Source organism: Haemorhous mexicanus, chromosome 6 (assembly GCF_027477595.1).
Source record: "Haemorhous mexicanus isolate bHaeMex1 chromosome 6, bHaeMex1.pri, whole genome shotgun sequence".
Lineage (NCBI taxonomy): Eukaryota > Metazoa > Chordata > Aves > Passeriformes > Fringillidae > Haemorhous > Haemorhous mexicanus.
The window spans coordinates 60,265,098-60,277,108 of record NC_082346.1 but is presented as its reverse complement, the minus strand read 5'-3'; the positions used below and the strand labels follow the sequence as shown (position 1 = coordinate 60,277,108).

Genomic DNA, 12,011 nt, shown 5'->3' with positions numbered 1-12,011 from the left:
CTCGCTGGCTGCTGGGATTAAGAGCAGCTCACGGCGTGTTTGAGTCATGTGTCACCAGCTCTGACTCCTCTGGAATGAAGGTGCCGTGTGGGCACCGGGGCCGGCGGGCTGTGCAGTGCTTCTGCTCCACGTGGAAAGCCAGGGTGGACAAACACTAGCCAAAGAAGTCTGCCAGGCTCATCTGGGGATGTGCAGAAAAAGTGTTTCTGCCTGATCCCTGCAGCTTGGGTCAACTCTGGGACCCAGCCTGCTGCATCCGAGCATCACCCTGGGTGTCAGCTCCATGCCTGGGCAGAGCTGCCCTGGTTGCTGTGGAGGGATGAGAGGCTGTTGATAAACATTATTATCTTGTTGGGTGTTCTGTGGTTTGAGTCATTCCAGCCATGGTGATGGTTGCTGGTGGTGCCAGGAGTGCCAGCAGGCTCTTGGGGTGGGGGCAGGAAACCAAATACCCAAGGGTTGAGTTCCAGGTGGCTGTGGGGATGCCCATGTGTGCAAGGGAAACTCAGGGATTCCAAACCTGCAGCGCCAAATTAAGGGATTGGCTGGAGAGGAAGCAGGGTGGGTTTGCATTTGTATCACTGTGGTGCTTCCCAAGTCACCACAGGGACAATGGGAGGTGGGAAGTGAAGTAACCCAGTGTTCAAAAGCTGATTCCAGGTGCTCTTGGACATAACCTTGAGGGGAAAGCAGCTGCTGTGTCATAGTGTGGTTGCTTTCCTGTTAACAGCCCAGGACAAAGCACACTGCAGCACCCACAGCAGCACCCCCGAACAGTGTCCTGTGCTCTCACAGCCATGGGATCATTTCAGGTACTGTGGAATCATTCCTCAAGTAAAACCATGGAGACCTTTGCAAACCATTTGTGAAGTGAAGCAACGTGAAGTGTGTCTGAGAACAGAGATGGAGGACAGGTAACCTTACAAATGATGTCCCCAAAGTGCAGAGATGACATGGGCCATCTATTGCTCTATGTCTGCAAATCCATCTAGAAAAGCTCCAGGGGTTCATTAGCTTTAATGTGGCAGTTGTGGGTGATGCATTTCAGCATGTTGGTATTAAAATATTGCCCTTTTTATTCCTTTTTCTCAGGACAGTACAGTCATTCTGCTCTCCCTGAGCCTCCATGGTTTTCCATTAGTCCTCAATCAATTATTTATTCATGGGAGAGTATTTGAGAGCAACAGTCCAGTCTGAGAGCAGCAGTACTTGACTGTGGAGATGAGTTTGAAGTACTTGATGGCTGAGCCCACTGGAATTGTCAATAACATTAAGAAGTACTTTCCTGCCACAAAATAAAAATGTGGCCTTGTAGGTGGAGAGTGCTAAACTTTGATGAGGACATGAGCTAAGAACCAGTGCACTTTAGATGCCACCTGGATGTGACTTACTGAGCACAGACAAGGAGCTTTTTGAGAATCACCTTGCCTTCAAGTTGACTAACTTTTGTATTGTGATAGAAAATCTGTATTGTTGAGCAGTTCTGGCCTGTGTTGTAAACATGGGAGGTCTAGGTTGAAAATCTCTTATTCTGAGTTTTGATCTGATGTGGTGCCTTAGCAAGAGGCGCCAAGGTTTTTGCCTGAAGTTCCTTGTCTTCCTAGACTAGAAATAAGTTTTGGTGGGGATTTGTGGTGTCTTCTTCCTGACCAAAGGGATTTATAAGCAAGACATATAATTGGAGCCTGTGTAAGCAAGAGGGAGCTGATGGCTTCAGATCTTCCACAGCTGAAATAGTAAAATCTGAATATGTCAGGAGGCATATTTCCAGCTAGACACACAACACCCTGGGCAACCTTCTCCATGGTCACACGTGTCAGAGGCCAAAGGGACTTGTAGGGACTTGATGTGTGAATGTGCTAAAAATTCAAGGGCTGAGCAGTGTAAAGACAGACTTTCCTCACTCATGTCCCATTTCTATTTTTTTCCTTGATGGGGTCATTAGAGACAGTGCTTATTTCATTTGGTGATTAATTTGTTTCATACACAACAGGAGCAAGGCAGCTGGCAGCTCCTTGTGCCTGGCAGCAATGTCAGGTGAGCATCACTTGACTCCTGCTCTGGGTTACTGCTGCTTTACCAACAATCAGGGAGCCATCTAAGGCACCTAATTTGGGAACTTTGGTAGCCTTGTCAGCTGGTGAGTCAAATTTAGAGGGCCTGAAGTGGCTTGGGAAAGCATCTGTTCCCCTGTGCCAGCTGAAGAGGGAGCCCAGCCCAACGAGACTCGAGGGTTAGGTGCTTGATGTGCCATGGGATAACACCAGCCAGCATTGTTGGTGGGCACTTTGGGGTCTGTTTGATGCTGTGTGGCATTTGGGGTGACACATGGGATCTGGTCTGTCCCTGCTGGCCTGGCACAAAGGTCAGTGTCACTGGTTCCTGCATGCAGACAGCCTGGGAGGAGTCAGAGTGGGACTGCAGAGAGCTGAGCATGTCCAGCCAGGAATTGCACCTGGCTCTGCCCTGCTTATCCAGGATCCTTGGGCTTCACACAGCTCTGGGTGAATCACCTGTAATGAGTGAATAGCAACAGTAATTCACATGAAGTGAGAAACTAAATCTTGGGATAATGACCCATCTTCTAGGCTCCTAGAAAAACTTCTTCCATTTTATGTTTAAGTGATTGCTGTGGTCAGAAGCAGAGAGATTAGAGCAGTCAGAAAAGCACTGTGTTTGCCTAAAGGTTCCCTGGAGTCTTAGAAAAAAAAAGAGCCAATTATGTCAGTGATGGTGTCAGTTTATTTTTTTAAGAAACAGCTCTCAGGACAGCATTTCCTGGGAAATTCATTCATTTCTTCCAAGGGGAACCAGGCAGAGCCCCCTCCTGTGCAGCAGTGGGGTGGCTGTGTACTTTGTGCCCACAATGTGTCACTAGCAGGGAGACTGTTCTTTTGCTCTGTGCATAAAAATTCAGTGCAGATGGTGAGATTTTCAAAAGCAGTCATGCTGGGCCAGCATGGATGCTCCCTCAAAAGTTAATAGTAAGTTTGGCAGTGGAAATCTACAGGCCAGAGGAAGGTGCTTTTAAAAATCCTGTCTAAAAATACAGTACTTCTGCCTTCAGCTTTGTTTATTCCATTATAGAAAGGAGATTAGCACCTCTAGCCTTAGCTTTATAAATCTGGATCTGTAATTCAGAGCCTTAATAAGGTTAAGTAATTTTTATTTTTTTTTTCTCAGGGCAGGGCCTATTTCAGAATTGAGTGAACTTGACTGGAGTTGTTTTTTACACTGATTTCCCTGGATTTAGTCAGGCTCAGAGTACAGTGAACCTTACCTGTATCAGATGAATGTGGAGAAGTCTGCCTGACCAGATTTACAGGTTCCAGGCAGGAGTGTCCTTCCCACAGAGCCTTGCTGCCATTCCCAGTACCAGCACAGGCTGGTTTGCTGCCCAAGCCAGTGCCAGAGGCAGTCTGCACACATCATCCTGATGGATAGGGACACCTTTGTTTTTCGTTTCTTTGATATTTCTAGGAGTGAAATATTCCTCCTAAGACTGGAGTGTGAGGAGGGTGGGTTCCATGGCAGCTGTGGGATGAGCAGGAGGGTCCCTTTGGTGTGGGCTGCTGGCTCATTCCCCCAGGGCAGGTTTGGTGGCACACAGTGGGGACCTGTCCTGTGTGCTGGGGGAGGGAGGAGCCTTTTCAGCAGCACAGGCCAACCCTGATGCTACCAGGGCAGTTTGGAGCCTTCAGCAGCCCTGTGGTGGGCTGTGGGCAGCTGGTGATGACTAATCCTGGATAACTCTCACTCCATCTTGTAGTGCTGAGACCATGCTGTGCTGCGGGCACAAACCTGATTTAATTTTAATTTCCATATCAGGCTTTGAATTAACATTGATCTATTTTTGTCAAAGTGACACAACAGGCTTGTGCTTTTTAACCTCTCCTAGCTCCATCAGTCCCCTGATTCTTGTCCCTGCTTTTGGGTCTTGAGTCTGTTGTGTGCCTCCTCTGAAGACTTCAGGCAATGGGATGCACAAAAAGAAACATTGTGGTTGGTGGGGGTTTTTTCTTCTTCTTTTTTTTTTTTCCTTTTTCCCTCTTTTTCTGGCAACAGTAAAATAAGAGCTCTGTTGGGAGCAACTCAGCAAGTAATGTTTCAGGGCCAGCAAATTCCAGCATTGCTGCCCAGTGGGACTGAGGAGTCTATCACAGGACTAGGCTGGCAGCTCATCCAGAGAGAGAGCGTGGCATCCATACCAAAAGCTGGACACGAAGCCTTTTTCCATCCACCTCTCCCCTTCCTGCAGTGAATGGGAGGACAAATGCTCTGGGATTCAGGGAGACACTTCAAGGGCAGCTTCTCTTTTCTGAGTGGAGTCCCACATAAAAGTGCAGCAAATAATACATAGATTATATATAAGCATCTATAAAAAATGCACGCACACCAATTTGGATGTATAAATAAATTACAGGGGTTGTGCCATCTCTGGGATTACTCCAGTGTGGCAACCTCCAGCACGCCTGTGTTTCACCAGTAATGGTTCTGTCTCGTGGCTGCCCCATTTCACATGTCCCCCATGGCTTTTTGCCCTTGTAAAGCTGCCTTTGGACACTGTCATCAGCCCTCTTACAGCTGCTGTGGGTGTAGTAAGGGGGAAGTTTGTGGGTGTGCCTGACCCCAGAGGGACTCGGTGAGGTCCCACTGGGTCTGTAGCACCAGCTTGGGGGAAGCTCTGTGATCATCTCTGGTGGAGTGCTCAGGGTTTTGAGTCTCTGCCTTTATACTTGAGCCTACCACTCTTGTTTTAACTGGAGGATGAATCACGCCTGCTCATCTCAGCAGCAATGAAATCCTGTGAGTAATTGTGTTAATCTTCCACAGGTGCCCTTCTGAAGTGCTCAGAGGGAGGGGAGGTGGGAGTGCTGCTGCTTCAAACCACCAGAGAGGTCTTGGATGCTGGGTAATGCCATCTCCTGTGCTGTAAGAGAAGTCAGTGCCTTGGGCAGTGCATTGTCTCCAGAGCAGCAGCCCGGGGTTTAGCAGGAGAGGGCCAGTGCTCTGATGTGGGCTGGGAGCTGCTTCCAGGGAGCCCCTGCAGGCAGGAAGGGGTCAGGCAGATGGACAGCCAGCAGCACTGGGTGCCAGCCCATCTCTGCCAAAAACCCCATGGTGCTGCCTTAATGCAGGCAGAATGCTTGTGGAAACTTGTCCTTGTGCTCGAAGGGCTGCTTGACTTTAAAATAATAATAATGACAGAGCACTTCTGGGTGCAGTGCTTGCCAGTCTGTTTAGTCTGAACAGCAACTGAGCAAGAATCAGACTTACCCCATGAGTGTGCACTACTGATACCGAGTGCCTTTGGACATCCTGAAGAGCACAGGTGCAGGTGTGAGGATCTGTCTTGGGCTAATTCACCCTCTCCTGACCTTGCCCTCAGGCAGTCCTTGGCCATGTGCTGTGGTGAGAGCTTCCAGCATGTTCCAGTGCTGTGTCTGACCCTGGACTTGAGTCCATATTGCATCAGGCTGTAACATCTTGTGTTGCAAGAGAGGTGGAGCCTGCTTTGGAGGCTGAGTATCCCTAATCCATCACACCTTTATCCCAACACATGGCTGCAGAGCATTTCCAAAGGTCTGTGCTCTCAGTGCCAGCAGGGTGGGTTGGGTGAAGCAGAGACAAGGCAGGAGGCTCTTCTTGTACTCTGCCACATTCCCCTCCCAGCTGTCTGTGGAGTCTGCAGGATGTGCTGTGGTGGGATGGGGCTGTAAAAGCCCCAGGAATGGTGCTGGGCTCCTGGCTGAAGCACTGCTCATGTGCTGAGGTGGCTGTAGGATGGAGCTTTCCCCTGAGCCTCCTCTGGCTCCCATGGCCAGCAAGGACAGGCACCTGTCTACTGTTCAATGGCCCAGCAGTGAGTGTGGATTTCAGTGGGGTTTCACTTACTTGTACCACTTACCCCGAGTCTGAGTTGGATCCTTGAATCATTATATCACATTTCTGCTATTGCTTTGTTTGTGAGAAATGAGAAGGTCAGCCTGGAGCCGTGATGGCTCTATTTACAGTCCCTAAACACTGAAGTCTGGTCAGATTTTGAAAACAACTTTTGGCTGTTAGGCCAGTGTAGAAGGGCACTTGCTATGTTTCATTCCTACTTTCTGGTAATTATGAATTACAAATATCTGGAGAGATCTTCCCCTCCTTTCTGTTCTGTTACACTGCAGTGCAGGTTGCAGTTTGCTGTAGCCAGGCTGTCTGTGTGGCTGACAGTGGTCTGGGTGGGTTTCACCTCAGAGGTTGTTTGGAAACCAAAGTAAATGTTTTCTTTACCCAAAGGAATGTTTTTCAAGGAAACAAAGAGTTGAAGTTATGTTTTGCAGTCCCTGTGTATTTTGACATTTCTTTGTGCAGTGCTGGGGAGGATGGGGCACACAGACTGAATCCCCTGGGATTTTGGGAATTGTGCTGGGAAGCTGCAGATGTGCAAAGCAACACTTTCCATCTCAGCCTGCCATGCCAACACAGTGGTGTGTGTAAATGCCTACACACTGCTTATATGCTGGGTAACAGCAGTGTCCTACCTCTTTTTATTTGGCAGCAAAACTCAGGATTTCAACTCTTTTTCTCCAGTTTGGTGCAGCTTGATCCTTTTCTGATGTCACCTTTGTGGCTCCCTTTATCAAAGGCCAGTAACCTGGTGTTTCATTTGTGATTTCAGTGTTCCCTCCTGCCCTAAAGATGTGCCTAAGCAAATACCAGCAGCTCAGCCTGGGTTTTTATGTCTTAGCTCTGGTAGAAGATGTTGCAGGTGTCAGCTTCACCCTGTATTTCCTGCTGCCACTGAGCTTTACCACTGCCTAGGACATGCTTCTCTCTTCCTTGGGGCTATGAGAGTGTGAGTTTTTGATTATAAAAGCTTACTTCATCATAGAAATAAATAATGTTTGGTTGTTAGTAGAAAGATGTGGGAGATGTGAACCACTTTCTGTGAGGGAATTTATAATCAAGTTCTCTACAACCCAAGACTTACAGTAGAAACTGCCTCAATTCCAAAAGCTGTATAAAATCTTGGGGCCAAAATGTGGAGATCCCTAGTCCAAAGCTGATGGGAATAAATTAATGAAAATAATTATTTTCTTTGAGTTTCCTAACTGAGTCTCCAAGATTTAGTATGGAAAGAAAGGTAAAAAATAGTTTTGTGGGTTCAAAATAAATGTTAAAGCTTTTTAAAAGCAATTTTTTTTTTTTTTACAAGTCAAGACAGCACTGGTTTCAGGTAGAAGGAAGTATTTTAGTTTGGATGTTCCTTATGAATGCAAAGGAAAATGGGAAACATTATCAGCTTCACAGGAGTATTTAGGGCTTTACATAAAACTGAGACCTCCATCTGTTCTCCTCCTTATTTAATCAAAGTATGGGTTTAGATCTGTTGTCCACTGTATTTGGAGCAAAGCCTCCAACTTGAAAACTACTGCCTTTCCCTTAACTATCTTACCAACTGTGCTATTCTGCAGGTTGTACATCTTTCATTCTCCTCTGTTGAAGTTGCTTCATTAAAAAAAAAAAATTACAATGTTTTTGGAGGAGGAGTTGGAAATGTGTATTACTTTGGCTACCAGAACAGGCAATAGAAATGCATTTTTCTGCATCATGATGGAGATTGCAGTATTTCTGTGAAGTAAAATGACTTCAGCAGAAGAGGTGGAGAAAAATTAAAATCTCATCCCTGCTTGCAAGGGAACTTGAATGCACATTTGCTCACGCAAACGTGTTTCCAAGGAGTGTCTAAAGGGAAAATTTTTCCTTCAGAAAAGCCAAAGTTACTCATTTAGCTAATTTCACGTTTGGGGATTTTGTTTTTCATTGTGTATTTCTTGAAAACCATTTGTTGGCTGGAGTTTTATGTTAGCCACACTTACCTTTCTGGCTGGCACCACTGAGTGATTTGCATTGGGATGGGAGCACCAGGCTGTAAACTGGACCTTTGAGATCAGCAAACCTGGGATAACCTTGAGGGGAGGCAGGAAGCCAGTGTCTGCCACCCTTACACCTCTGGATCCTTACTACATGTACAGCCTTTACCAAAACAGGGTGTTGAAACCAAAATAAGGGAAAAACCCTCCAAACTTCATCCTTTCAAATACAGTTTCTACATCAGGAGTGAGATGGCAGGTACGTGTATCACACACATTCCCTGGAAAAAGTCCCTGGTGCAGAGAAATTGCATTTGACAGATGCTTTGGAAAAGGACCAGATCATCTGCAATTGTAATTTTGGGTTTTCTACAAACGTCAAACTCGAGCAGCAGATGTGCAAAGAACACCTCTCCCAGTGAGTGACACTGAAGCAGCTCATTTTGTCATTTCTTCTGGGTCTAGACTAAACAAGGCCATTAAGCCAGTGTGCCATAGCTGAGGGTGAGGACAAAGACAGCCTTTTCTGAGTCAGGATGGAGCCTGTTTTCCAGGGAGGCTTTGCCAGTGAAAGGCAGAACCTCAGCTGGACCTTAGAAACGCAGCCTCAGAAAACCTCTCTGCCGTTACTGCTTCATGGAACTGCTAAAAATATTGGATGGAAAATGCAAGTATTAAGGAAATGAGGTAGATTTGGCCTTTCTGAGCTGGATGGCTTCCAGTTTCATCAGCTTCCCGGAATCCTTGCTGTGAAAATGAAGAGCTCCTTGTAAATCTCAGAGAACTGTCAGTGTTTTTCCTCTCATGTGGCCGTGCTGGCTTATGGGGAGACCTGTCAGCATCAAGCAATGAGTTCAGAGCTCACAACTGCTGGGATGGCTTGGGACAAATGCTCAAACCACAGCTTTCCCAGGGATTTATCTTATGGGGCAGCCAGAGAGAGCAGGCTCCAGAGGAGCCCGTGGCTGAGGCTGCCACTGTGCTGGCCCACGAGACCTCCGAGAGGGAAGTGTAGGATGATCTCCTGTCACTTTGCTGAGCAGAGAGCATTGAGCAGCCTTCTGTGGTCATGGGAGGTCCTCTTCTGAAATGATCTGCACGTAGCCAAGGGCCTGAGCAAGTGAGAGCCAGAGTAACGTCACATTTCAGGTTATGTGAAAATAGAAAATGCGAGTGTTAGGTTTCACACTGCTGGACAGAAGTCAGGAGGAGACAACAGACACTGTTAATGGGTTTAACGTGTAGTGTGGAGGAGCCAAGGGCTGGAGCTCTGCCTCATGTGGTTAGAGCTACGTTTACCCAGTGAGAGGCAGACGGTTTAAATTTAATGGCAATTACAGAGATAGAGACTCTCTGGGAGGACGCAGCCAGCGCAGCTCTCTCACACCTGCAGGACTCCTGCCATCTCAGAGCTGGGGTGAGCATGGTGCCCTGTGCAGCTAACAGGGATTTGGGACATCCTGCAGCATGTCCTGTGGGACAGAGGCTGGGAAGTGGCAGCGTGCCCTGCTGACGTGGTCAGCAGAGCTGGCCCAGCCCCATAGCTGTCTCTTGCCTCTGCTCTTCCACATTTGTGACTGTGTTTCTGCTGGCTCAGATGCAAGGATGGTGTATTTTGAGGTATGCCCAAAGTGTTCCAGGACGTGGTGGATGTTTCTGGGAACAGAAGGAGGTTTGCTAGTGAGATCTCCAAGCGAGTTCACCAAAATTCCCCTTCCAGCTGTGCACCACAACAGTCAGCAGTGCCCAGGACCGAGAAGGTGTTTGCTGCATTTAAACTCAAGCCAAGAATAAACTGTGCATTTCAACCACATTATGGCAGATTCCTGAAAACAAGGCCTGCCTTCATGCTTGGAGGGCTTCCTTGCCCTGCCAGGAACCACAGGGAAGAGCAACAGGAGCTTTGGCTGTTAACTACTGCTGAAGATGGGCTGTTGTGGGCAACCATGCACAAACCTCTCCCTGTGCTCCCCTAAAGCCTTTCCAGGACAAGCCTTTGCCCACATTCCTCAGCCATCATTTGTGATTCTCAGAAGGGAAAAAATGTCTCCTGCTGACCATCCCGCCCAGAGCAAACACTGCAGCATGAAACAGGCATGGGCACTGTCCTTGGCATCCAGATTTCACTGGGCAGCTTGTGGACCTGCTGGGAAGAGCAGCCTGGTTGCAGAGGGGTTTTGGTTGCTGGCTTTTGTTTCCAAGCCATCCTAAAGTTGAAGAGAGGATGTGTGATCTTGTGATTGAGATCCGAGGTGGAATTCAGGAAGTTGGTGTTCAGCCTTGTCTCTGGGGGACACGGGCAAATTTTTTAACTTCTATCCTTTGCTTTCCCATCCATTCAAAGGAGGCTAAGAATACTTTTCCTTATCTCTTTAGAAGAGGATGTGGCTCTGATTGTCTTACACAATGTGTCCTTGATCTTTCCAGTGCAGCAGTGTAGCTGAGGGAGGGCTGTCTGGAGTCCCTTGGGCTGTGGAAATGCCAATGCACAGCAGAGCCATCAACCCCCTGATTCTCACTTGAGGATCATAGATGGAGGATGAACAGGATCAAGCTGGATTCAGATTTCAGCTCAGCCATAGGTTTTTATATTGACATGGAGATGTCACCACTGATGTTACCACCCTTCCTAGGGAAATAGATATCCAACCAAAGGGCAAAATGGATCAAGAGCCAGCATGAAGGGCTTCTGAGACCCTAGAATGTATTTAGTTTTTTGATCCTGATGTGGGCATCAGAATGACTTTGAAGGTGGCTTTGTCTAGCCACCCCATCATGGTGCTACTGTGATGGCTCTTGAGGCAACATCTGAGACAGTTCAAAAAATGAGCTGTGACCTGTTTGTGCTGCACAGAGCAGCCATCAGAGCTTCTCTCCTGTATCTGCAGTGGTGCCTGGAGCTTGTCTGGCAGCTGCAAAGCAGAGGTGCTATGAGCTGGTGTATTTTTAGCCTGAGTCTGCAGATGACCCCGTGGTGTTCCTGGCAGTGCTTCTGGCTGCAGGTTATTCCCCTGGGCAATCTCAAGGTCAGGCAAGCTGATAAGCTTTGTTAGGGCTCTGTCATTTTGGTGGCTCTGCTTTCCAGGAGGAGCTGCCAGGCTGTTACAGGTGATGTACTGGAAGAAGTGTCCCCCTGCAGCTTGTTGGGCTGCAGCTCTCTTGTGACAGTGACAAGGAGGTCCCCACTCCAGTGAGAGCTATGGGGGATATTCATTGCTTATATCAGTGCACTGCTGGAATTGATACAACTGGGAGGACTTTAAGAGTTTGCCTTATGATGGAGGCATCCTGAAGATTCCCCCTGCCCATGTGGTGTGATGTCAGTAAGGAGTTTCTTCTCTTCTCAGCTTGGATGATGCTCCAGATGGGGTTTATCAGTCAGGCTGATAACAAGGAGATCTGGGACTGAAGCCCCAAGGCCTCAGGAGAACAGGGAAGGTTCTTGCCCTCTGCAGAGGCCTTGCTGGGCTCCCCAGGTCCAATCTCTGCTCCAGTGCAGCTTTGCTGAATCAGAGTGCAGCCTGTGTGCAGCATTCTGCTGCATCATAACATCCTTACACAATCTGACAGCTCTGGCAACCTCTGCTCCAGTGAGTCCCAGAGCTAAACGAGCAGGAGCCCTGCTAGCCAGGTTTGTGGTGTGTTTGGAAACCCATGTGGGCAAACTCCTGCAGCACCTGCCCACATTAAATGGCACTGGCAGAATGATGCTTCTTCCTCTCTCCCTTTTGTAAGAGATGAAGCAAAAGAAAACCTCTCTTGCATTACTTTTGTTAATTTCTTTATGGTGGTGAGGTTTGTCCAGGTTGCAGGTTGAGCTTCTGAGGCCTGGGAGGGTGCCTGCATCTGTGTGGGGCTGCTCCAAGCACGCAGTGACTCTGAATATTCTCATTTTAGGGACTTGAAGCTGGACAACGTGCTGCTGGACTACGAGGGGCACTGCAAGCTGGCAGACTTTGGAATGTGCAAAGAGGGCATTCGTGATGGCATCACCACAGCCACCTTCTGTGGCACACCAGACTACATTGCTCCAGAGGTAAGGAAACCTTTCCTTGGTCAGGAAAATGGCCACCATGTGAAAAGTGTAGGTAGGTTAGCTTTGGAACTCCCAGTGTCTTTGGCTTTGCCTTATTTGATTCCTGAGCTTGG

General features: G+C 47.9%; 1 protein-coding gene across 1 annotated transcript in view; it reads left to right on the top strand.

The window, feature by feature from the left end:
- The window catches only part of PRKCH (protein kinase C eta), a 113,326-nt gene that overhangs the window by 81,904 nt on the left and 19,411 nt on the right, over positions 1 to 12,011 (top strand). The window contains exon 11 of the mRNA XM_059850521.1: positions 11,760 to 11,898. Coding sequence (XP_059706504.1) covers positions 11,760 to 11,898 — 139 coding nt within the window. The remainder of the gene's footprint in view (positions 1 to 11,759; positions 11,899 to 12,011) is intronic.